At 38.3% G+C, this 25,793-nt stretch overlaps 1 protein-coding gene across 1 annotated transcript in view; it reads right to left on the minus strand.

Moving 5' to 3' along the window:
- Window positions 1–10,954: 10,954 nt before the first annotated feature.
- Window positions 10,955–25,793, minus strand: part of LACTB2 (lactamase beta 2) — a 35,317-nt gene continuing 20,478 nt past the window's right edge. The window contains exons 4-7 of the mRNA XM_043969943.1: window positions 23,490–23,668; window positions 17,140–17,288; window positions 12,265–12,346; window positions 10,955–11,273 (exon numbers count right to left, since the gene is read on the minus strand). Of these exons, the coding sequence (XP_043825878.1) occupies window positions 11,230–11,273; window positions 12,265–12,346; window positions 17,140–17,288; window positions 23,490–23,668 (454 nt within the window). The 3' untranslated portion in view covers window positions 10,955–11,229. The remainder of the gene's footprint in view (window positions 11,274–12,264; window positions 12,347–17,139; window positions 17,289–23,489; window positions 23,669–25,793) is intronic.

Here is a 25,793-nt window from a genome sequence, read left to right on the forward strand (position 1 = left end):
CCTTCTTTCAAGGTCATCAAGACATGACAGAACTATTCTCAGGCCTTCTGTCTAATTAGATTTCCTGGATGACCCCTAATGATGATGGGTTCAGTGGGGCACATCTCTCCATTATCAATAGTCAATAAACACTTATTAAACACCTACTTTCTGCTAGATACTGTGTTAAGTGCTGGGGATAGAAATACAAAAAAGAAAGACAGTCCTTGACCTAAAGAACCTTAGAGAATTCAAAGAAATCTAAAATCAGTACAGCTGGATATAACCACTTTATCCTTGTCATCTTTCATTGGTATTTACCTTTTTATGTTTGTTTTAATACCTGTGTTTGAACTTCAAAGTTTCTACAAAGCTGTTTTTTTCTTCCAAAATGCTTGAAAGTCCCCTATTTCATTAAAGATCTATTTCTCCTCTTTATGATTACATACACTTTTTTTTTTCTGGTGAGGCAATTGGGGTTAAGTGACTTGCCCAGGGTCACACACCTAGTAAGTGTTAAGTGTCTTAGGTGGGATTTGAACTCAGGTACTCCTGAATCCAGGGCCAGTGCTCTGTCCACTGTGCCATCTAGCTGCCCCTGATTATATACACTTTTGCTGGGTAAATTATTCTTCGCTGTGAGTCCATATCCTTTGCTTTTTGGAATATGATATTACAAGTTCTCTTTTGCTTTATAGTGGTGGATGCTAAATTGTATGTGATCATGACTGACTCACTGGAACTTAAATTCTTTCTGGCTACTTGCAGTATTTTTTTTTCTTTGCTCTGGAAGCTTCAGATTTTGGTTAGAATGTTCCTGGAAGTTTTCATTTGGGAGTTTCTTTTAGGAGGTGACTGGTAGATTTCTACTTTGCCATCTGGTTCTAAGAGTCTAGGCAATTTTCTTTTAAAATTTCTTGAATTATAAAGTCTAGGCTGTTTTTTGATCATGATGTTTAGATAGTTCAATGATTCTTTTTTCTCTCCTTTAACTGTTTTCCATGTCGGTTGTTTTTGCTGTGAGATGCCTTACATTTTCTTCTTTGTATTTTCAGTCTCTTAATTTTAATATTTCTTGTTGCCTGATATAGTAATTTGCTTCTGTTTGTTCCAATCTAATTTTCAGTTTGTTGCTTCTGCAAGGTTTTGCACCTCTTGTGCCAAACTGTGCCCTTTCCAAATTTTTCTTCCATAGGTCTTTCTCTTTTTCCAATTTTTTTCCTTTAACATTCTGATTTAATTGACAAAAACATTTTAAAACTTTTTTTTAACTCTTGCATCATCTCTTTCAATAATTCTAGTTGAATTGTTCTCAAGCTGTGTTTCCCTTTGAGGCTTTGCTTGTAGATATTTTGGAGTCATTCTCCTGCTTTTGTGTCTTTTATGTGTGTGTGTGAGTGTGTGTGTGTGTGTGTGTGTGTGTGTGTGGCAGTTGGGGTTAAGTGACTTGCCCAGGGTCACACAGCTAGTAAGTATCAAGTGTCTGAGGCAGGATTTGAACTCAGGTATTCCTGACTCCAGGGCTGGTGCCCTATCCACTGCACCACCTAGCTGCCCCCTGCTTTTGTGTCTTGAGTTTCCCTGTCACCATGATAACTTTTTTTATGTGATATTCTTTTTTGTTTGTCATTCTTTCAGTCTACTTACTGACTTTGGACTTGATTAGAGCCAGCCTCTGCTGAAGTTATAGAGGGAAGGTCTAGGCTGGGCCTGTGGCCAGGGTGTGTGTGTGTGTGTGTGTGTGTGTGTGTGTGTGTGTGTGTGTAGCATTGTGTTATTCCCGTATAGTCCTCCTAAAGTCTGATTTAGAATAAAGTGTTATTGCTTTCCTTTAGTGTGAGTTCTGCAAGTCTCTGAATTGTGTTAGAGTCCAAGCAACAATAGACTGCTGTTGGACTCAGACATGGCCATCTGGAAAGTTCTGCTGGTTTAGCATGATAGATCTGTAGGCTCTGGGACAGATGGAGTAAATACAACAAATATAGAAAACAAGGCAAAGGAATTTCAAGAGCCTATGAGTTTTTTGTGGGGAGAAAGGTCTACTGAAGGGTACACCTGAACTGAGGTGTCACATCCAAGCTGAGGTGGTATCCAGGTTGTGTCTTAAAGAAAGCTAGGAATCCAAGATGTAGAGTTGAGAAAGGGATACATTCTGCACATAGGGAACCACCTATGCAGAGGCATTGAGGCTAGTGTTAGATGGATGTAATATGAGAGTGTTTTATTCCCAATATTAAGAAATGTATTATCAAAGTTAGGCCCAGTTGGCATAGCTTTTGTCAGAAGAACTTGGTCCTACATTAGCTAGGAAAATGAAGAAGTTATTGGGTGATCTGCTGTGCAAATGGGCTATGTCTGCGTGTGTGTGTGTGTGTGTGTGTGTGTGTGTGTGTGATTCTGCACCCTGAATCTACCTCTCTGTCAATAGGTGGGTTGCACCAATTACTCATCACTGTGAGAATTGGAATGACATCCCCTGCTGGGAAAGATATTTCAGGGAAGCTCTGGCATGAGGAAAAAGCATGTGATTTGGAAACCATGTGACTTTAGCATCTGGAAGTTGCACAGCATCTGAAAGTTACATCTATAGAACCACCTGTGTGACCTGTCCGTCAGAGCTACCAGCCAATTAGCTTAGAGCTGTATGTGTGGATGGCCCTGTTTCTGGTTTCTCAGGAGGCTTCAGGGAGAAGCCGCTGAAGCGTGGGCCTTTTGGGTTGGAGACTTCAGCTTGGCAGGAGGGGAGGCAGATTAGGGAGAGCAGGCAGATCTAATTCTTTATCCGTGTGTTTCTCTTCACTAACCCCTAATATACTTTAATAAATAATCAATGCCCAAAGATTGGTGCTTTAAGTTTTCTAATTTAAAGCAACCACTCATTAGATTTTAGATATCATAACTAGAATTTTATCCCTTTACATCACTGATCTTCTGGAATCATTGTTGGTTATTGTATTTATGAGAGTACTTATGGCTTTCCAAGTTGTTTGTTTTTACACTGTTGTTATTATATAAATTTTTCTCCTGGTTCTCCTCACTTCACTTTGTATTGGCTCATACAGGTCTTCCCAGGTTTCTCTGAAACCTTCATCATTTGACCCCTTTGATCATCAAAGTGATCCCTTCATGATTTAGGCATATTGAAAGTGGATTTTGAGGAGAATATAACTGACTCCATTTTGTGCTATATTTGCTGTTATATTTCTTTTTCTGTGTGCCACTAAATGCACATGTCTCCTTCAGTACCTCTCTTTCCCCAATCACTTTACAATTCCAAAAACAACAACAACAAAAACTCACAGGACTGAATAATTCTAGGAACTCACCCACTTCTCTTTATTCTATCTAATAAGAAACATTGTAGGAGTTTACCAAATGTTAATTAACTGACTAATGTGATGTTTAAAATCTAATGCATGATTGCTGTATCTGACCCCCCAGTGTGTGGGGGAGAACTAGCTAAGTTTACAAGCAACAATTTAGACTTTTAAACACTTATTAAAGTATGTTAGGGGTTAGCAGAGAGAGAGAGAGAGAAAGCCGCCTTCACCTAGCTATCCATGCTTTCAAAGAGAACACGTGAAGTTTTGAAAGTTAGGAGATCTGTCTACCCTGCCTGCTTCTGCCACCACACACCTGTTCCTGAATGAAAAAGAGTGATCCTCAGTCTGTTCCAGTAGAAGCTTCCTGCAGGACCGGAAGAGGGGCAGTCCCCACACACACACAGCTCCAAACTAATTGGCTGGTCCATTGATCGACATGACTTACAGGCGGTCTATGAATAGATGTAACTTCCAGACGCCAAGCAGCTTCCAGACGCTAGTCATATATTTTCTTTTCAAGAGAGGTGTCACCCTGGTTCTCACAATGTCTTTCTCAGCAGGGGGTGGTACCCTGATTCTCACACTACCCCCTGTTCTTCATGAAGAAACATCATTTCCTTATATGAAGCAATAACATTACAGATACTTATGACTAACAAGTAAAGGGAATGAAAAGGGAGAAAAGAAATTGAGCAACGCATTAACAGAGGCTAAAGGGGGTACTCCCTTTTAGCAGGTGGATATTACAAACAGAGGAAAACTAAAGGGGGCAATCCCCTTTAGTAAGTGGACATTATGAACAGTATATGCAAATGAGGAAAAGGAAAACAGGAAATTTTCCACTTAAGTCTTTGGGAGTCTTTTCTTAGATGATTCTTGGGATGTCCTCTGGGTGTAGTTGTGGAATTAAAGTCTTTCAGGTGTGGATGCTGATGATCAACTAACAAGCCTCAGCTATAGAGTTTCGGGTGTGATTGCAAAGTCTCTCAGATGTTTCAGATACTGGTAATCAGATGGACAGTTTCCCACAAAATTTGTCTTAGCGCAACTTTAAATTGCTTTGTCAATAACCAAATCAAATAATGAGACTTCTCAAAAACATGTCTAAGGAAATTCAGAATCTTTTTGAGATTTTACAATTATTGTCCAGTTGTTACACATGAAACATATAATAAACACAAAAATTGAAACCTTCTCTAAAACTTAATATTATTACACTCCCCCCGTGGAGAATAAATTGAGAAGACAATGTGATATTAATTTAGAAAATAATTTTTATCTTTGTTTCATCACTTTTTTGCATTATCTGCTTAATTATCCCCATGCCATTATGAGAAATTAAAGGATCTAATATAACTGGCAGCAGATGTCAAGGCCAAATCCAACATCATATTTATCATGACACCTGAGATAATTATGGGGGTTACCATAAAAGAACAGAGAAATAAGAGAAACGAGCATTGAAAAACTTCATGGCTCTACAGACAGGTGATGCAGTATGCTGAGGGGAAACTTAATTCAGACTTAATCAGATGCATAGGATTCCATGTCCATGACATCAGGCATATAGGAGGGGGAATTGAACTCAGGCATAGAATGAGATCACATAGCCCGGCCGTCAAGTGCTATGCAGGGGATAATTAAAACAAGAGAATCCAACCTTGACTCTTGCCAATAGCCATTCTCTCAGCCTTTCCCAAGGCAGTGCACTACCTGAACTTCATGTGTGTCTCCCCATTTGTGACAATTCAATGTCTGCTCTTGTATGTATTCCTCTTGTGATTGGCTGTCATCTTGGCCAACTGGCATCTGGTAACTCAGAATGAAGGCAATTAATGTCTTAGATGGTAAATTCTCATAATCCAAGTCTCATATGGATGTAATTGAGGATAATGATGACCACAAAAAATGTGAATTTGTTTTGACTCAGAATATAAGATACAATATGCAATAATTCCAAATAATAACTTTTTTTGGTTAGAGTTGTAAGAGGCTTAGTAATTTCACCAAAAGAGGGTATCTATTGTCTGCAATATCCAGCTGCTCCCAGAATAGCCCTTAGCTGCTGCTTAGTAGAGGGAACAGAGAGTTGTTGAATAGTTTGGACACCTGAGGTAGACACCATTGTACTTTAGACTTAGAGACCTTATGGCCTCTTTTGTGCAACTCTAATAACAGGTGTTAGCTGTCTTCCTGGCAAATCTCAGCATTAGGTGCAGCCAGGAGTAAGTCATCTACATATTTGTGGGGGGAGAACTAGCTAAGTTTACTGATAAATTCAGCAACAATTTAGACTTTTAAACATTTATTAAAGTATATTAGGGGTTAGCAAAGAGAAAGCCACCTTCACCTAGCTATCCACACTTAAAAAGAGAACACGTGAAGTTCTGAAAGTTAGGAGATCTGTCTTCCCTGCCTGCTTCTGCCACCACATGCCTGTTCCTGAATGAAAAAGAGTGACCCTCAGTTTGTTCCAGTGGAAGCTTCCTGCAGGACCAGAAGAGGGGTGGTCCCCATACACAGCTCCAAGCTAACTGGCTGGTCCATTGATTGATATGACTTACAGGCAGTCTATGAATAGATGTAACTTGCAGGTGCTAGTCACCTGCTTTCTTTTCAGGGAGGTGTCACCCTGGTTCTCACAATGTCTTTCTCAGCAGGGGGTAGCACCCTGATTCTCACACTAATAAAGAAGGTACTGGTTTTTTTTCCTTTGGTGTGAATAGCTATGCTAAAGGCCACTTTTAAAAACAGTTTCAGCATCCTTTTTCTTTTACTAAATATACATACCTTTTCCTGTCTACACATCCTCCCCAATATTACTCAAAAATGCTTTGCCCTACCTGATCTTTCCCAAGAGAATATATAATTGTGTTGTGGTATGTATGATTTCTGGAATTGTGAAAGACATAGGTTCATCACCTTTTAATGGTTTTTGTTACACTCACAAGTGCATAAATAAACTTCAGTATACCTGTCTGTAACCTGTGCTGGCTTATTTGTTCAGTGGCTAACAAGTGTTAAGGGCTAAAATTCTAGCTAATCTGTCTAAAATATCTAATGAGTGGTCGCCAATCAATTACAAGCTTTAGCAAGAGTTAGACTTTTAAGCATTTATTAAGGAGAATAAGAATTTGGTAAAGAGAGAGAGAAAGGCCTAGATTCCTATCTATTAAAGGGAGAGCACATTTCTAGCTCCCTTCTCCGCCAGAGTCCAGAGGAAAAGAGCGCGAGACCGAGCGCCAGTCTCTTCCTTCCTCCTCCCACTAGTCCGCGTCACTTCCTGAAACCTGGTCTTGCCCTCAAAGACCTTCGCTTCATGGGCAGAACTCTTCTACAGTAAGTATCCAGCAGGTGGCGTTATTCCAATCGTTACACAAGGACCCTAAAAATTCTCACCATAGGAAGCTAGGTAGTTTTAGATAGAGTGTTGCTTATAGGAATACCTGAATTTAGATCCCGGTTCAGACACTTACTAGTTCTATGATCCTGGGCAAGTCACCTAACCTCTATGTGCCTTAGTTTCCTTGTCTGTAAGAAAATAGTACCTATTGCAAGTACAGAGTAGTTGTGAGGATCAAATGAGGTAACATATGCAAAGTTCTTCAAAAACATAAAAGTGCTATATAAATGTTAGCTATTATTATTGTTGCTGCTATTATTTCTTAATGCGTAGTAGCATTAATTCATATACCCTAATTTTTTTTTTTTTTAGTGAGGCAATTGGGGGTTAAGTGACTTGCCTAGGGTCACGTAGCTAGAAAGTGTGAAGTGTTTGAGGCCAGATTTGAATTCAGGTACTTCTGACTCCAGGGCTGGTGCTCTATTCACTGCGCCACCTAGCTGCCCCCCATATACCCTAATTTGTTCAGCTATTCCTCAGTTGATGGGTATCCCTTTGTAATGATTGGAATGACACCACCTGCTGGAGACTTACTGTAGAAAAGCTCTGCCATGAAGGAAGGTCTTTGAGGGCAGGACCATGCGTCTTTTCTTTGGTGTCAGGAAGTGACGTTTGCTGGTGGGAGGAGGAAGGGGGAGGCGGGCGTGCTGCCTCTCTCTCTTTTCCTGGGGATGCTGGTAGAGAAGGGAGCTAGAAATGCTCTCTCCCTTTAATAGATAGGAATCTAGGCTTTTTCTTCTCTCTCTACCAAATTCTTATTCTCCTTAATAAATGCTTAAAAGTCTAACTCTTGCTAAAGCTTATAATTTATTGGCAACCACTCATTAGATATTTTAGACAGTTTAGCTAGAATTTTAGCCCTTAACACCTTTAGTTTCCAGTTCTTTGCTACTACAAAGAGAGATATCTTTGCACGTTTTTGTACATCTTTTTCCTCTTTAAAAAAAAAAAAAACTTCAGTATAGTAGTAGTAGTAGTAGTAGTAGGTAGTTAGTAATAGTTTTCTATTTGTTATGGGGAAAATTGATGGAGGTGTGGGGTAGGGATTCTTAGGAATTCCTCTTTAAAGAATTACACACTTTTTTTTTTTAAGTGAGGCAATTGGGGTTAAGTGACTTGCCCAGGGTCACACAGCTAGTAAGTGTTAAGTGTCTGAGGCCGGATTTGAACTCAGGTCCTCCTGAATCCAGGGCCGGTGCTCTATCCACTGCGCCACCTAGCTGCCCCGAATTACACACTCTTGCACATAAATCCAATTAGAATAAAATAATATTTTATTTAGGTACTAGGGAAAGGAAACCAAGAGAGAAGTCCTTGGACTTCTCATGGGGAGAAGGCATGGCACAGAGGTACGGTTGTCTGAGAAACCTTTCTCCTCCAGCAATTGGTTTTTTGTGTGTGTGTGCCTTTGCATGTAGATATTTTGGAGTTATTCTGTTCTGGGTCTGTGTCTTGAATATCCCTGTCACCATGTTAGCTTTTTATGGTGGGATTCTTTTTTTGTTTGTCATCCTTCTAGATCCTTTTCTGACTTTGTACTTGGTTTGGGGCCAGTCTCTGTTGTACATGTGGAGGGAAGGTCTGGGCTTGGGAGGGTTGGGCTAGATGGTTGCAAAGGTTGTTTGCAACTCAAATTCTGTGATTCTGAATTATCATAGTTATAGCTGTTGGTTTATCCCTTTGTTGGTCTTGGTATATTTAAGAGTTATGAGCCTAGGATACAGGGAGAAGAGGATGATTCTTTTCTACTTTTGTGTGTGTGTGTGTGCTAGCTATGGGGTAGGGACCATCCAGTCCTGGGCCTCATTTGGTCATGGATTGCATCTGACCATTGGCAGATTTTCAAAAATGAATTGTAGGGGGAAGCTAGGTGGTACAGTGGATAAAGCACTGTCTCTGGATTCAGGAGGACCTGAGTTTAAATCTGGCCTCAGACACTTGACACTTACTAGCTGTGTGACCCTGGGAAAGTCACTTAACCTTCAATGCCCTGCAAAAAATTTAAAAAATCAATTGTACCTACCAGATGACTTTTTCTTAGCTGTTAAAACTTATTTGTGTCTATGTAGTTTAAAAAAAGAAATCTGGTTTTAAGTCATTGGTAGGGGCAGCTAGGTGGCACAGTGGATAGAGCACTGGCCCTAGAGTCAGGAGTACCTGAGTTCAAATCCGGCCTCAGACACTTAACACTTACTAGCTGTGTGACCCTTGACCCTGGGCAAGTCACTTAACCCCAATTGCTTTACTAAAAAAAAAAAGTCATCAGTAGAGATATCTTTAATATAACCAAGATAGTTATGATATTTCAAAACTTCTTTATGGAAAAGCAGCTATATAGTAGTGATTAAAAGTAAGTTAAGTGGGGGCAGCTAGGTGGCGCAATGGATAAAGCAATGGCCCTGGATTCAGGAGGACCTGAGTTCAAATCCGGCCTCAGACACTTGACACTTACTAAGCTGTGTGACCTTGGGCAAGTCACTTAACCTTCATTGCCACGCCAAAAAAAAACCAAACCCAAAACTAAACAAAAATAAAAGTAAGTTAACCTTGTATCCTGGTGAAGGGAAAACCCCAAATTCCATTATTAGTAATCAGTTCATTATTATAAAAGGTAATTATTGCAAAGTACTAGAATTTTAGTTAGGGGGGAAAAATCTTTTTAAAAAATTAGGTCATTATTACTTCCTTCATGTAGCTTATGCCCCAAAGTGGATTTTCTGTAGATATACATGATATTTTCCTATCACTGTCTTTGTTCACAACCCTTTCTCCCTGTGGAGTAATCATTTGCTCCACTACCCAATCCTTTTGCCTGTTACAGTCCTAATTATCCTTTAAAGCTCTCTCAAACTCTGCCTCCTTCATGAAACTTTTTGTGATTCTTCTGCTTCCCCATTTCTCATATACCACTTGTATCAAGCATGCAGGTTAACTATTCCCAAATCATTCATCAAAGGTATCTCAACAGGGGAAGTTGTGCCAAGGAGCAAAAAGGAAGAGCCATATATATCAGGGAGAAACAAAATCCACAGACCTTGCTTTTGTAAGGTACTAGAGTTCACACTGACAAGGAACCAAGTGCATTCAGGAGCAATTTGGCCCTATTCCTTCACTGGTACTGAGAGTCATGCGAATTGTATAGATTCAGAGGGAAATTGAGATCTAACAGAGAAGAGATTCCTTCTGGAAAAGGGAAGAGACTTCCTGACAGGGAACTTGGTTAGGAACCTACTTTGTATTTTTGTTGGGTTAACTAAATTTATTCCATGTGTAATGTCTTATTAGCCTGAATGCTTAAAGGGAACCAGCAGGGGAAGCTAGGTGGTGCAGTGGATAGATAAAGCACCAACTCTCCCTGTAGTCAGGAAAACCTGAGTTCAAATCTTACCTCAGACACTTAACTAGTTGTATGACTCTGGGCGAGCCATTTAACCCTGTTTGTCTTAAAAAACGGGGAGAGCGGAGGAAACCAGTGTCTTTTTGAGGCAAAAAGAGAGATATGATATTCCTAGGGAAGCTTTGGGTGGGGATATGAGCTAGTTTGTGTGTGTGTGTGTGTGTGTGTGTGAGACACACACATCAGATAGTGACATTCTTAGAGATGAACTAGAGGTATTATGTGAGAGATGCCCCCTAAACTGTACCTAGATCTCTCAACAGAGGATGAGACTCTAGTAACACATGGGTTATGTAGTTATATTCTACCCCATACCATATTTATTTGTGAACATAATTTTTCTTTCTTAGAGTAATACTTATAATAGTTGTCATTCATTTAGTGCCTCCTAGTGCCAAGCCTGTGCTAAGGGCATTACAAATATCTCATTTTATCCTAACAACCACCCTGAAGATTATGTGCTGTTACTATCCCCATTTCACTGTTGGGGAATTTGAGGCAGAGTTTGGTAGACTTGCCAAAGATCATACAACTAATAAATGTCCGAGGCTGGATTTGACTCTGACTCCAGGCCCAGTGCTCTATCTGCTATACCACCTAGCTGCCTCAAAGATAGGAAATGTATCTTGAATAAGTTCTTTGAAGACAAGAGTCTTATCTTGAATCTTTTGTTAAAAGATAATAAAAATGATGAATGCATGAGAACATATAGAGCTACATAAGTATTAACAATTAGAGTTTAAGGAATAGGAAAGATTAAAGATGAAGTTATGCTATTTTAGAGTAACTGAGAAAAATATATTGTTACTTTTGGTTACCAACAAGTGGATCATAATGACAACTTTCAAAGCAGATTTTTAAATGAGCTGATTTTATTATTTATAAAGTACAGAAGTTTTAGTCTAAGAACTCAAAAATTATTACAATGTATTTTCATAAAGTCTTGAAATGTTAGATGAATCATAATTATGGTGCATATTCTAAATGTAGATTGTAGAATTCTTATATTTTTGATAATGGAACAGATGTGATACTAATTATTTGTAGTTAGTTTCTTTTTCAATATTCTTCTGCAGTGTATATCCTTAATAAAGATCTCAGATTATTCTTTATTCGCTATCATGAAACTATAGATTAGATTTCCATTTCTTTTCAGGAGTCATTGTGCTTGCTGTGAAAAGACAAAGGGAATAGAAATTTAATAAAGATACATTATTTACAAAATAACCATGTTCTATGCCTCATATGAAAACTTGCATCATTTTATAGATATAATATTGAGATTTTTCTAGAAAATATTTTAAGACTTTTCAATTCATGAAAGATCACAAAGCAATTTTTCATAAATTGGTACTCAGAAAGCAGTTTTTCATTAGATTATTGAAATTTCCATAAAGATGATGGAATTGTTTTAAATAGATCAATTTCATCTTTAGTAAATAAATACTAGAGTAACCATTTCACTATTTCCTGGGTAACTAAGGCTTGTCCCTAATCATTTTCAGAAAATATACCCTTTGTGGCCTAGGATAGATTAGTAACTGAAATTATCCTTCTGTGACTGATCTGGTCTTCTAATGTAACAGGATCAGTAATAATAATGTGCCAGTCACTGTGCTTAAGCACTTTATAAATAGTATCTCATTTGATTCTCATAACTACCCTGGGAGGCGGGTGCTATTATTACTTCTATTTTACAGTTGAGGAAATGAAGGCAGAGTGACTTGTCAAAGGTCACACAGCTAGTAAGTGTCTCAGCCTGGATTTGAACTCAGGTCTTCCTGACTTCAGGCCCAGTGCTCTATCCACTGAACCAGCTAGATGCCTTAAAAAATCATTAAGAATGGCTCTGATTCTTTCTAAGACTTTGTTTCCCCCAAACAAACACACACATACATTCTCAGTCTCCTCCTGTGGCTCCCCTTCCCCTCCTGCCCTGCTCCCTCCCCTGGATTTTTTGAGTCTGTGCAACTCGCCAATTCTACCATCTATGCCTCTGACATATATAATGGGTAAGTCAGAGGGTCAGAGGTTGCATTTTGGTAAAAACTGGGTTGGGTAAACTGACTTTATTTTTTCTACATGAGTAGGTGATAAAGAACTGTGGCAAAACTGATGGAGTATTAAAAAAATAAAGAATTACATTTTTAGAGGATACTTACATAGTTTCCCGTCTTTTTCTAATTTGTTCAAGTGAAGGGAGAGGTTATGACAAGCTACTTTATGTAAATGCTCAGGAGTATACTAATAGGAAACAAAAAGTAGTAGAAAATTATTACTTTTGAGATCCCATTAGGTATATTTCATAGAACCTCTTAGGAACAACATGATACAAAGAAAAGTTTTGTTTTTGAGTAGTCTTACTCATATTATAGGAATCCTATAATAGGCCTAATTTATACATGAAAATATCTTTGGATACTTTTATACTTAATAATCACCTGATACTCAAATTTTATTGATAAATTTTTTGATAAGATTTAATATTTAATAACCACCTAACTGTGATTGATGAGTATTAACAAAGAATGAGTTAGGATGTATTTGTTTAGCATCTACCACAATTCCTGGCACATAGGTGAATGCATGAAAATATTAATGTTTTCCCTATTAGCTCACCCCTCCCCCTCCCAATCCCCTTAAACAGGAAAGCTACAGGAAAAAGAAGTGAATGTAATCAGAGGAAGGAGTGGTAGCATAAAAGGGAGAAGGCATGACATCACAGAAACACATCCACAAATAGACATACCCACAAAGAGAAATTAGAATAATAGAAGAGAACATGCTGGTATTTCATAGAAATTGCCAGATAATAAATAAAAGAGAAAAATTAATTTATCTATGTAGGTGAACTTGGAAGGAACTGAGAAACCTTAAAGTAGGATTTGTTTTGTTTGCATCAGTACTTCAAAGGACAGTGACTTCATTAATCATATGAAGTGTAAGCACTTTCTTTAGGCCTGCAGATAGGAAGCCAATCACTCTTTCTTATCCTGTACAATTCTTGTCTAAGTCACCCCCTATCTTTTCTCCAGACCATCTACTACTCGGTGTGCTAGGATTTTCCTTCAGGTTTTCTAACATTACAAGAGTACCAGGGGTATATGGGATGTTTTAGGAGGACTAGTAGCTTTGGTGGCAGGGCTTGCTGAGCCCTTTTCTGTGCTGCTCATCTACCTTTGGTGTGTACCTATAATCCAACTTTCACCTGTGGCTCCAAGAACCTGTAGCATGTGCATTGGCTAGCCCCCTAGGAAAACCATTTTGCCAGATGGGCTAAACCAGGTTGAGAGTTTGTGAGTTAGGGGGATGTCTACCCCCAAGCAATGTGAAGATGTGGGATCCGAGACATAAAGAACGGAATATCCATATAAGGAATGGAATGTGAATTCCAAGACATGCAGTATAGACTATCCATATAAAGAAGAGCCATACATGCTACATTTAAAGTACATATAGTATGAGCAAACCAGACATGGGGAGTTCATGCAGCATTTAAACCACTCAACATTTTCTTCACAAGCACTGCAACCAATCAATAACCCTAGTTAGAACAAAGAGGACTCCTTGCCCTATGTAACCTACATGTATAAATATAAGAAAGGAACAGGAGGCAGGGGCAGCTAGGTGGTGCAATGGATAGAGCACTGGCACTGGATTAAGGAGGACCTGAGTTCAAATTTGACCTTAGACAGTTGATACTTACTAGCTGTATGACCCTGGGCAAGTCACTTAACCCTCATTAGCCCCCCCCCCTACCCTGCCAATTAAGGTCTTTCCACTGCTAGATTTATATTCCAAAGACATCCCCCAAAAGAGCAGAAGACCTATTTGTACAAAAATATTTATAGGAGCTTTTTTTGTAGTAGCTAAGAATTGGAAATCAAAGAAATGCCCATAAACTGGGGAATGGCTAAATAAGCTGTGGTATATGATGGTGAAGGAATATTATTGTGTTTTAAGAAATGACGAGCAAAATTATTTCAGAAAGGCCTGGAAAGACTTGTATGAACAGAACCAGGAGAATGCCAGTGACAGATTGAGACAATCCCAAAGGACTAATGATGAAGCATACTATCCACTTCCAAAGAAAGAACTGATATTGATTGAACACAGACAGAAGCATGCTATTTTTCACTCTCATATTTTACTTTGATTCAAGTTTTCTTATACAAAATGACTACTATGGTAATGTTTTACATAATCATACAAGTATAACCCATATCTGATTGCTTACTGCCTCAGGGAGTGGGGAGGGGAGGGAGGGAAGGAGGGATAAAATTTGGAACTCAAAACTTTAAATAAGGGAAGTATTTACTGAGAAAAACAAATACATTAAAGTCTTTCCCAGGTCTCCTGAGGCAATGTCCATTTAATGACTAAGAGCTAGGTAAGATTTGAGACAAAAGGTGGTCCAAGTCGCTGCAGTTAATGAGTTGCAATGTATTAAGAAGACAAGATGATACTACATTGCTGCTCACCTTTTGCAGCACAGTAATAAACAACAACAACAACTGTGCATTATACTGGAAGTGGTATTGCTTTAGGAGGTATTAATCTCCCTAAGCATTCCATTTAGGACCAAAGATTAAATTAAGTACTTGAGAGAACAGATCATTCCAAAGCCAGAATGACTCCATCAAGAATAGGTCATACCAGAATGACTCATTTCCTTTTTTAATGAGGTTACCAAGCTGGTAGACCAGTCAACCAATAAGCAATTATTTAATGCCAGGCTCTGTAGTAAACATTAGATCAGGAGAATGCTATAGATACACTTTACTTAAATTTCAGCAAAGTATTTGGCATAGTCTCTCATGCTATTGTGGAAAAAAAAGGAAACAAAGGTACATTCAATGACAGTACAGTTAGAAACATATCTCAATGACTGGACTCAAAGAGTAGTCAATGGTAAAATGTTAATTTGGTGGGAGGTCTTTGCTGCAGTTCCCCAAAGATCTGAACTTTCTCAACATTTTTATCAATGCTTTAGATGAATATATAAATGGACTATTTATCTAATTTATAGTAGATGAGAGTCTTGGCTTCCAGTTGAGTCAAGATCCAGATAAAGATCTTGACAGGCAACAGTAGGCTGTTTCTCATATGAAATAGGCTTACATTTGAAATATTACAAACTAATTCTCTTACACTCAAATATAAGTATAAGGTTGGAGATATATATGACTAGGCAGTATTTATAGTGAAAAAAGTCTAAGGTGTTTTTGTTTTGTTTTGTTTTGGTGTACCACAGTCAATATGATACCTCACTATGACAATGCTGCCCCCAAATTAATGCTGCATTGAGAGGCACAATTTCCCTGGACAAAGTGATAATCTTATCGTACTCTGCACTGGTGAGACTACTATGTTTATTTCTAGGCTCCACATCTTAGGAAGGACACTGATAAGTCAGAGCACATCCAGAGGAAGGTGAACAGGGTGGTGAAGAGACTAGAGGTCAAACTATATGGAGGGATGATAATTGAGGGATCTAAGATTATTTAGCTTGGAGAAGAAATAAAATGGAGGGGTAGGCAATAGCTGTCTTCAGTTATTTTACATGGGAAGAAGGAATAGAGTTCTCAATCCTGGTAGATAAAATCGGGAAGTGACTGGATAAATTGCAGTGGAGTAGATTTTAACACTATTTGAGGAAAAACTTTAAAAACGAAAATGGGCTGCTTTGAGTTGTAATGGGTTTCCTTTTGCTAAAGGTTTTCAAGTAGAGCTGATATGATAGAAGTAATTGTTTATCAGTTGTGGGCTGAGCTGGCCTCACTAGATGGACTCTGAAAGTCCCTTTCAACTTTTTGATTCTATGAAGCTTTAATTTTTGGTTTTTGCAAACAACCATACCACAATGTTCCTATTTTAAAAAAAATCTTTTTTGTAGATGTATTCACATTCCCTTCCTTTTTTTAAGCCTAGTTTGAATGGATTGTAATATTATTCTTTAAAATTTGATTGATAAATATTATTGTTGGGGTAATCTTCCAATTTTTCTCTTTGACTTAATTTGGTCTTTAATAATCCCACCTCTTAATCCATTAAGTTAATTTCTTAGTGATAATAGGTTTTTTCCCCCTCAGATAACTTATCTTTTAGTTGAACTTGACAGATTATCTAGGAAGGAGTGACTACAATGATTAATTTCCTTAGGAAAAAACACTGTGAGATACTGTAATATCTTATTTATCTGATATCATGGGGAAAATGAGATGTTTCACACAAGTTGATCTTCTAGTTGACCGAAGTTTACTTTGAAGTATCAAAATGTTAACAATTAAAACTTTTTTTTTTTGGTGAGCCAATTGGGGTTAAGTGACTTGCCCAGGGTTACACAGCTAGTAAGTGTTAAGTGTCTGAGGCCAGATTTGAACTCAGGTCCTCCTGAATCCAGGGCCAGTGCTCTATCCACTGTGCCACCTAGCTGCCCCCAATTAAAACTATTCTTGATGAAAATCTTTTAAAAATGTATTACCTACTCCCTTATGTCTCAGAAAACAACTCTTCTTGATCGGCAGAATGATATCATCACTATCAATCATTATCACAGTGCTACAATATAGTAACACTTTCAGGACTACTAAGGTTTAAAGGATGCTAGTCTTTTATACTCTTCCTTCCATTAGCAAGCTGCCAACAGTCATTTTTGAATGCTGCGAGAGTCTCTACCTTTATTAGATTCTTTTCCAGTTTGTAGCCTCTAATCTGTTGTTGGTTGGGAAACTCAATGATTGTTAGTTAGAATTTTATGTGATATCACTGACTTAAGTCAGTTGGACCTTTTCATGGAGTAAAAGATGTAGGCTTTATTGTGCCTGGCTTCATGACAGCTTTTTGTGCTCAGAGGCCTTTTTCTTCTTACTCCCTAATTAATGGTTGTATTCTGGATGGCTGAGGTCATTGGGAATTGTGACTTATAATGAGAGGGGTGTTACTACCACTATATATTCTGCTAATGATGTATTCTGCTAATGAAATTTTGTCTATAATTTTGAGTCTATACAAACCAGATAATACACTTGAATTACCTTATAAAGAATCTTTACAAGTTCCATTTCAGTAAATAACTTTCCAACATTATCTTGAAAAAAATCAAGGATTTGACGTTCCCGTGCATTTCTGTGAGCAATGTATTCTTGAATTTTAGCTTCAGCATTAAGGATGACTGGGCCATGTCCTAAATTAAAATATATTTACAAAACACAAAACATTTAGACAAAAAAAAACACCTTACTTATTCAATCAATTAAAAATATTTAGATGTCCTAAAAATACCTACCATCATTCTAAGAGAGATTAATCTTTTTGATTGCTATAAAGTTATAATAAAAAAATTTTAAAGAATACCTAAAAGAGGGGCAGCTAGGTGGCACAGTGGATAAAGCACTGGCCTTGGAGTCAGGAGGACCCAAGTTCAAATCTGGCCTCAGACACTTGACACTTACTAGCTGTGTGATCCTGGGCAAGTCACTTAACCCTTATTGCCCCCCCCCAAAAGAATACCTAAAAGAACAGAATTATGTAAAAGTAAAATATGTAAAAATGTACTTATACACATTAAAAGCAAATCATATAGTCTGTCAGAATGAATAATGAAAAGGTAAAATCATGCTTCCTATCAGTGATTGAGATTTGTAAACATAATTCATAAGTAATAGGATTATAAGAAATAATAAAGCAATACCTAATTATTTGAACTTTCCTAATTAGAAGTTTGGATAGTTCTAAGCAGTTTGGTATTTATTATGCTTCATAAACCATTTTTAAGTAAAAAAACCTAACCAAATCTATTGGTTACCCAATAGATTGTGGGAAAGATGTTTAAAATATCTGAGAACAAAATATTTTCAAGAAGCCTAAATTACACATTCTATTCATTAAAATAGGCATGGTCTAAGCACCAACTCATTAGCCTAGTTTGAGTTCTTTCTGAGGCAATAAGACATTTCTCTATAATATTTTTTAACTCATATTGGTCTTCCTCCCAGTTTGTTTAAATGAGTATGGTTGTCCTATAGCACTAAGATGCAAAATAATATATATAGGATACAAACTAACAAGTGCATATGAAGTAGTAAGCAGGTTAAAATGCATGAATTGGTTTTTTTAAAAAGTGACATTTTAAATGGTAATGAAAAACAACCTATTTTAAAGGAAAATACCATTCAACCATTCCAAAATAAGAAATTGTATCCCAAATAGGTAGGTAGGTAGTAAGAGAATAACTAATTGCTTTTTTTTTTGTGTGTGAGGCAATTGGGGTTAAGTGACTTGCCCAGGGTCACACAGCTAGTAAGTGTTAAGTGTCTGAGGCCGGATTTGAACTCAGGTCCTCCTGACTCCAGGGCCGGTGCTCTATCCACTGCGCCACCTAGCTGCCCCAACTAATTGCTTTTGATAATTTTAAGTCTCTAGGCTTAGATGAGTTACATTGCCAGGCACTAACTGGCAAGTATTATTGCTGAGCCACTACCAGGGATCTCTGAAGATAGTGGAGAACTGGAGGCTGAAGATGGAGAATTGCCTGGAAGGCTGAATATGAAACCAAATATAAAAAGAGATAGAGCGAGCAAGAGAATGAAGTCTATGAACGACAGACTAGGCAGCTTGACTTCAATTCCTGGCCAATTCTGGCCAATTTCTGTAATAGATTATGATAGAAACAACCCACTATGACTTCACAAAAAACAGGTCATGCTAAACTACCATCACTTACTTTTTTTGGAGGGTTAGAAGATAATTTATTCAAATTTTAGAAAAGCATTTTACAAAGTCTCATGTTATTCTTGTGGAAAATGATAAAGAAATGTGGGCTAGAGATTATTATTAATGAGTCAAAGTCAGCTTGGAAGGTCTCTAGTGGAGTGTCCCAGGGATCTGTAGGTAGTTGGGTGACATAGTGTATAGAATGCAAGATTTGGAGTCAGGAAGACCTTAGTTTGAATATTTATCAGCTGTGTGACTATGTTGTTTAAAGTCTGCCTACCTCTGTTTCCTCACTGGTAAAATGGGGATAATAATTGCTCCTAACTTTAAGTGTTGTTGTGTCGATGAAATGAGATCACATATGTCAAGATCTCCATAAACCTTAAAGCCTTATTTAAATGTTAACTATTATAATAATAATCTTGGGCTTGTGATAAATGTCCAAGTCATCTTTATCAATGATCAAATTATCAAAGATCAAATTTATTTATTAAAGATCAATATAAAATATTAATCTTGGGTTCAAGAAATCAACTTTAGAAGAACAATATGGAAGAAGCATGTTCAGGCAGTGCTTTACATGAGAAAAATTTGGAAGTTTTCTTGGATTTGAAGTTCAACATGAATTGACATTGTAGTATGATAGGCCCCCAAAGTGCAATTTGACGCTGTTTAAGAGAGGCAGAATATTCATGATCAGGGAGGGTGGTGGCAGTGCTACTGTATTCTGAGCTGTTCATTTTTTGGTGCCACATCCTAGGAATAATATTAAACTGGAGAATGTCCAGAGGAGGGTGACCTGAAAAGTGAAGTCATTTAAGACATGAAGTTCAGATAAAGGAACTATACATGAGTAGTCTCAAGAACAGAAGACTTAGGGGGAATGTGACAGCTGTCTTCCAGTATTTGAAAGAGGAAACTCATCTTTCTGTTTGGCTCCACAGGACAGGAGAGGATGGAGTTGTGAACTGGCCAGTTTTTGCTCAATAGAAGGAAAAATGTCAACACAGAGTTGTCAAAAGTAAAATGGCTGCCTAGAGAGGTGATGCCCTTGTCCTCCAGGAAAGGTTGTAGGGCCAGCTGTTCAACTGGTAGATGGAAGTCTTGTTCAGATACATGCTACACTAGATGGACTTCTGAGGTCTCTTCCAGCTTGAAGATTATTTTGTAAAAAGGACTTACCAGAGCCCCGCAGAAAAATCCTTCAGGGAAAATTAGTGTTTGTGTAAGATACTGACTAGAAATAAGCAATGAAAAATTTAAAAAGCACAGTAGCTAAGCTTCTGGTTCTATTTTTGTACAAAATGTACAAATGTACAAAATACAAGTCCTCCATGTATAGTTACTAAGGAACCATCAACTCACCTAGTTGAGTTGGTGGCTATTAGAACTTTTTAGAATGCTCCCTTCCCCAATTTGGGAATCCCTGCTGCATTTTCCCTTCTCTCTCAGCATGTTTCTAGAAGCCTGTGACCTCTATGTCCTAGTTTTGTGCAGATCCATGACAGGCTCTGAGGTGGCTGAAGAAGCAACCACAGGATAGGTTAAAGAGGAATAGAGTCTCCATTTCTTTTTTTGTTTTGTTTTTTATTTTGTGGGGCAATGAGGGTTGTGACTTGCCCAGGGTCACACAGCTAGTAAGTGTCAAGTGTCTGAGGCAGTATTTGAACTCAGGTCTTCCTGAATCCAGGGCCAGTGCTTTATCCACTGTGCCACCTAGCTACCCCCTAGAATCCCCATTTCTTCCAACACCACTGCTATTTCAGTAGCCCCAGGACACATCAACACAATGTCCTGCCCTTCCCCCTTCTATCTCTATCCCCTTTCTTTCATACCTGGTCTTATCCTGCTTTTTTACACAGAGCCCTTGCAGTAGTTCCTAAGGTTGGCTACTCAGGAGAGGTCTGATTTATTTTTAAAAAAATGAAATATTTGGGGCAGCTAGGTGGTGCAGTGGATAGAGCACTGGTCCTAGATTCAGGAGGACCTGAGTTCAAATCCAGCCTCAGACACTTGACACTTACTAGCTGTGTGAACCTGGGCAAGTCACTTAACCCCAATAGGCCTCACCGTCCTCCCCACAAAAAAGGAAAAATATTTATGACTATTGCTTCAGTCCTTTTTGTATCCAAAGACTTCATATTAGCATCTGTATACAATGTGGGAGATATTGATTCCCTTTCTCCCACTAAAAGAACCCAGTTACCCAATGTTTCCTTGTAGTTTCTATCAAAAACAAACAAAAGAAAAACCCCAAAACTTGTAGAAAGCCTCAAATTGACTTTATGCCAGAGAAAACGTCTAAATTATCAAGGTATTAAAATATAAAATATGTTGATATTATACAATACTGTACATATATTTTACGCATTTCTGGGTTTCTCAACTTTTGTGTTGTCTGGTGGCCTTTGACTGTTGTCTGTGGCTTCTGTAAAACTCCCCCCCCAGTTCTCATTTAATTTCTTATGCCAACCCTAAATATAAAGAAACTGCTATGGGGAAAGTTGCAACGTGGAAGAGATAACTGTACTTCACACATTGAAATTAACTCTTCCTCCCAAAGCCTCTCCCTCTGATTGCTGGTCCCTCCAAGAACCTCCATTTTATTTATTTATTTTTTGTTTTATTTTGTTTTGTTTTTTAGTGAGGCAATTGGGGTTAAGTGACTTGCCCAGGGTCACACAGCTAGTAAGTGTCAAGTGTCTGAGGCCAGATTTGAACTCAGGTACTCCTGAATCCAGGGCCGGTGCTTTAACCACTGTGCCATCTAGCTGCCCTCAAGAACCTCCATTTTAAAAAGTAGGCCTGGCCAGCCATTCTAGGCGAGTCTTCATTCCTCTCTAGCCTGCATTCTCAACCCTCTTGGATTTTTCCTCTATAATGCCCTTATACTAGATACCTTCATAACCTCACCACCCCACCCCTTGGATTTCTCTTTTATGTGTTATCTTCTCCATGAGAATGTAAATTTGAGAACCTGAGTATCTTTCTGCTTGCATTTGTATTTCTAGCACTTGGCACAGTGCCTGGTCTAGAGGCTAAGTACCTGCTTATGGACTTGCTAATTTGAAAAAACAAAAACAAAAACAAAACCGCTATAAAACAAATTTCCTAATACATATCTACATGATGTGGCAAAACAAATTCCTATGTATGCCATATTCACGTGTCTCTTCTTGCATTTTAAGTTTATCATTGCTCTGTGAGTGATACTGATCATTCTTTTGGATCACTGCATTGATGGGCATTCTAAAGGCTTTCAAAGTTTTTCTCTCTGATGTTGTCAGTATTATTATTCTAGTTCTGTTCTCTTTGCTCTGTACCAGTTCACAAAGGTCTTCCCAACTTTGCTGAAATTAATCATTTCATTCTTTCTGAGTGCTGCTGCAACATCATTTGACATCCTTGGAACCTGCAACAAGTTGCTCTTTTTCCTTCACATTATCCTCTTAACTGCCCCCTTCCTTGCCTGTTTCTTCTTCATTGTCAGCAGCTCAGCATTTCAGGGGGTGGCAGAAATTGTTTGATAAAGGCCTGGCTAAGAATAAGATCCAGTCTTCTCTACCTTCTAACGTTTTGTTAGAATTCCCTTTTTCCAAGTGTTTAAGATAAAGAGAAAATAGAGTTATAGATTTGTTTGGTAGTTGTCACACTTGGGAGACAAACAACGGGCTTCTTTTTGTAGGGGTTGAGAGTAATTTATATTCTTTTTTTTTTTTTAACAGAACATGGACTTCGGGGCAGCTAGGTGGTGCAGTGGATAGAGCACCTGCCCTGGAGTCAGGAGGACCTGAGTTCAAATGTGGCCTCAGACACTTAACACTTACTAGCTGTGTAACCCTGGGCAAGTCACTTAAGCCCAATTGCCTTGCCAAAAAAAAAAAAAAAAGAACATGGACTTCACAGTCACTTTGTGTGGTGGAAAGACATGTTATTACTCCATATTACAGATGAGAAAACAGAGGCTCAGAGAAATAAACTAACTTGCTCAGTCAGAAGATAGTAAGTGGCAGAGCTGAATAGGTTTCCCGATTCCTGATCTAGTTCTCTTTTTTCTTTCTTCCTTCCTTCCTTCCTTCCTTCCTTCCTTCCTTCCTTCCTTCCTTCCTTCCTTCCTTCCTTCCTTTCTTTCTTTCTTTCTTTCTTTCTTTCTTTCTTTCTTTCTTTCTTTCTTTCTTTCTTTCTTTCTTTCTTTCTTTCTTTCTTTCTGCAGGGCAATGAGGGTTAAGTGACTCACCCAGGGTCACATAGCTAGTGTCAAGTGTCTGAGATTGGATTTGAACTCAGGTCCTCCTGAATCCAGGGCTGGTGCTTTATCCACTGTGCCACCTAGCTGCCCCCTTTGCTTCACTTTATAAAGCCCTAGAGGACTTATGGAATCAAAATACCTGCAAAGTACTGATTTAAGCCTGACTTCTTATGTTAAATTTTATTCCTTGCACTCTTTGGAAATTGCCAAGAGCTGCTCAGTATTTTTATCACTATATTATAACCCTCTTGTGCTTGTAGAAAGATATTTAGTTACCTCTCATACTTCTTTTTAGATACTTTTAACAAAATGGGGCATTCTTAGGGATGGAATTGAATGAAATACATTTATTATTGTGTATCTTAAAAAAATGTCATTCCATTACCTGACAAATGGGTATACAAGTTGAAACCAATTGCCTACCTGGGTATATCAAATCAGCTTTAACATTTAATAGCATTTTTAAGGAATTCATGTAGTCATAAAGATCTTCAAATATTGTTGTTCCTTCTCCTAGAATGCAGTCTCCAGAAAATATAGCATTTTCCTCTTCTAAAAATAGAGCCATATGATCATCGGTGTGTCCAGGTGTGTACAGTATTCTGGTTAACAGAAGAAACAAAGAATCATAAGCAATCACAGTACCCTAAAATTGGCAGCAATAATGAGAAATCAACTAACACACACCCTTGTCTTCAGGTAAGGCCCCAAAAAACTACCTTCTAAAAGTGGCAATTACACTATTACTTGGAAAACTTTTTTGGGATTAGCAATTGTCACTATCCAAAAGAATCAATTGCATGTGGTATGGGGAGTGTGGTATAATAAAGAGGGCATTGGACTTGGGAGGTGGGAAGATCCACTTTAGACACTTAGTAGCCTTGTGACTTGGATAAGTCACTTAATCTCTCTGGAACTGAGTTTCCTCATCTATAAAATGAGCAGTTTAGACATCTAAGATCCAAAGATCCCTCTCTTCCTATGTATAAGTGCCAACTCAATGGTTGGTGCTAAGGGTAACATACCATTTTTGCCTTCAAAAGGCTTAAAATGATAATAACATTTAAACAGCATTTTTAAAGTTTGCAAATTACATGTTACCTCATTTTGATCTTCACAACAACCCAGTGAGGTGGGTGCTTTTATGCCTACTTTACAGATGAGGAACTAGGCAGAGAGTCTAAGTGACTTGATCAGGGTCACACAGCTAGTAAGTATCTGAGGCAGGATTCTAACTTTTGTCTCCTGGTTGTGCTTCTGACTCTTAGGACTTTGACAACATGACATAGCTGCCTTCTCATTGGAAGTAGGTAGATGCTTTGGAAGTATGTCCTGCTTTATTCCCTTCCAGACTTGTGGTGCTTCTGATTCTCAGGACTTGTGACACCAGGTCCCTGGGTACTTTCTCTCCCTTTCTTTCCTTTATGTGTATTTTCTCCAGTAGAATGTGAACTCTTTGAGTACAGGGTCTACCCGGGACTTGGCACACAGTAAGCACTTAATAAGTCATTGTTGCATGTCTGGACTGCCTCAGGTCTTCCTGACTTCAAATCCAGTGCTCTATCTACTACAACACCTCATTGACTACTGTAAGATTGTGCCTAACACAATCTGTATCTTATGTTGTACCATTAGTTAATTTCATTTTTATCACTCTTCAGTATAAATTCAAGATATCTAGTTCTTATATTCTATGTAAGAGTCATAGACACATATGTTTAGAAGCCTCACTACACAACTATTCACAACAGTCTTGGACTTCATCCTAAGTAGCAAAGTACTGAAGTACTTAAGATACCACTATGTTATATGGCAGTCCCACAAAAAGGACACTAAGAACAGTATTAGAAGGCTCTTGTGTGTATGGCAAAACATTAGACTGTCCTTTGGGCTTTCTGCTTGGCTAAACTGGTAAGTGAGTTTAGTTAAGACATCCTCTTCACTGCACTACATATATATAAGATTTTGGAAAATATTAAAGTATATTTTATTTAGCTAAGATATTAGTTTAAAAGTAAAATACTCTCTCTAGTCATCTTTGAAAGAATTTAGTTTTACTGTAACTAGTGTATATCTGTGTGTGTGTGTGTACACACACAGACACACATTTCTCTCTCCACTAAAGACCCTTCCAGTGCTTCACCTTATTGTAGAATGGTCTGTGACTTCTTGAAGGTATGGTAGCTGAGTTTGAGCTCTAGTAGGTTCTGCCAAACCAGAAAGGTTTTAACTGTGGGCCAGGTGAGAACATTGTTGCTCTCTGAGAACCCAGCCTGGACTTGCAGAGGCTCATTACCAGTCAGCCCCCAAGTGACAAACTTTCTCTGGTTACATTACTCAGAGACCATTTTCTAAGATTTTATAGGCACCTGAACAGATAAATACTACATCTTTTAAGTACTGAAGTTACTCTATGACTGAATTTTTTTGATCATATAATTATAGGTTGTCAGCATCCCCATGCCAAGACCATCCCTTTCTTTTTACTCTTCTTTCTTCCCCTCTCCCTCTCTCCACTCTGTTTTCCAGAGCCAAAGGCCAGCAAGCAATTTCTTTCCTGAGATTGGAATAACAACAATCCTTCACACTCACCCTCTGGATGAACTCTGCTGCAGCAAAATTCCAGAATTGTTTCACACCAGCCCCAGGTGGTCCCTGAGCTCAGACAAACACCCGCAGGAACCACACTGTGGTCTCAAAGCCCTGCTATGCATCAAACTTTTTGCT

The sequence above is a fragment of the Dromiciops gliroides genome, chromosome 1, assembly GCF_019393635.1.
Source record: "Dromiciops gliroides isolate mDroGli1 chromosome 1, mDroGli1.pri, whole genome shotgun sequence".
Taxonomy (NCBI): Eukaryota; Metazoa; Chordata; class Mammalia; order Microbiotheria; family Microbiotheriidae; genus Dromiciops; species Dromiciops gliroides.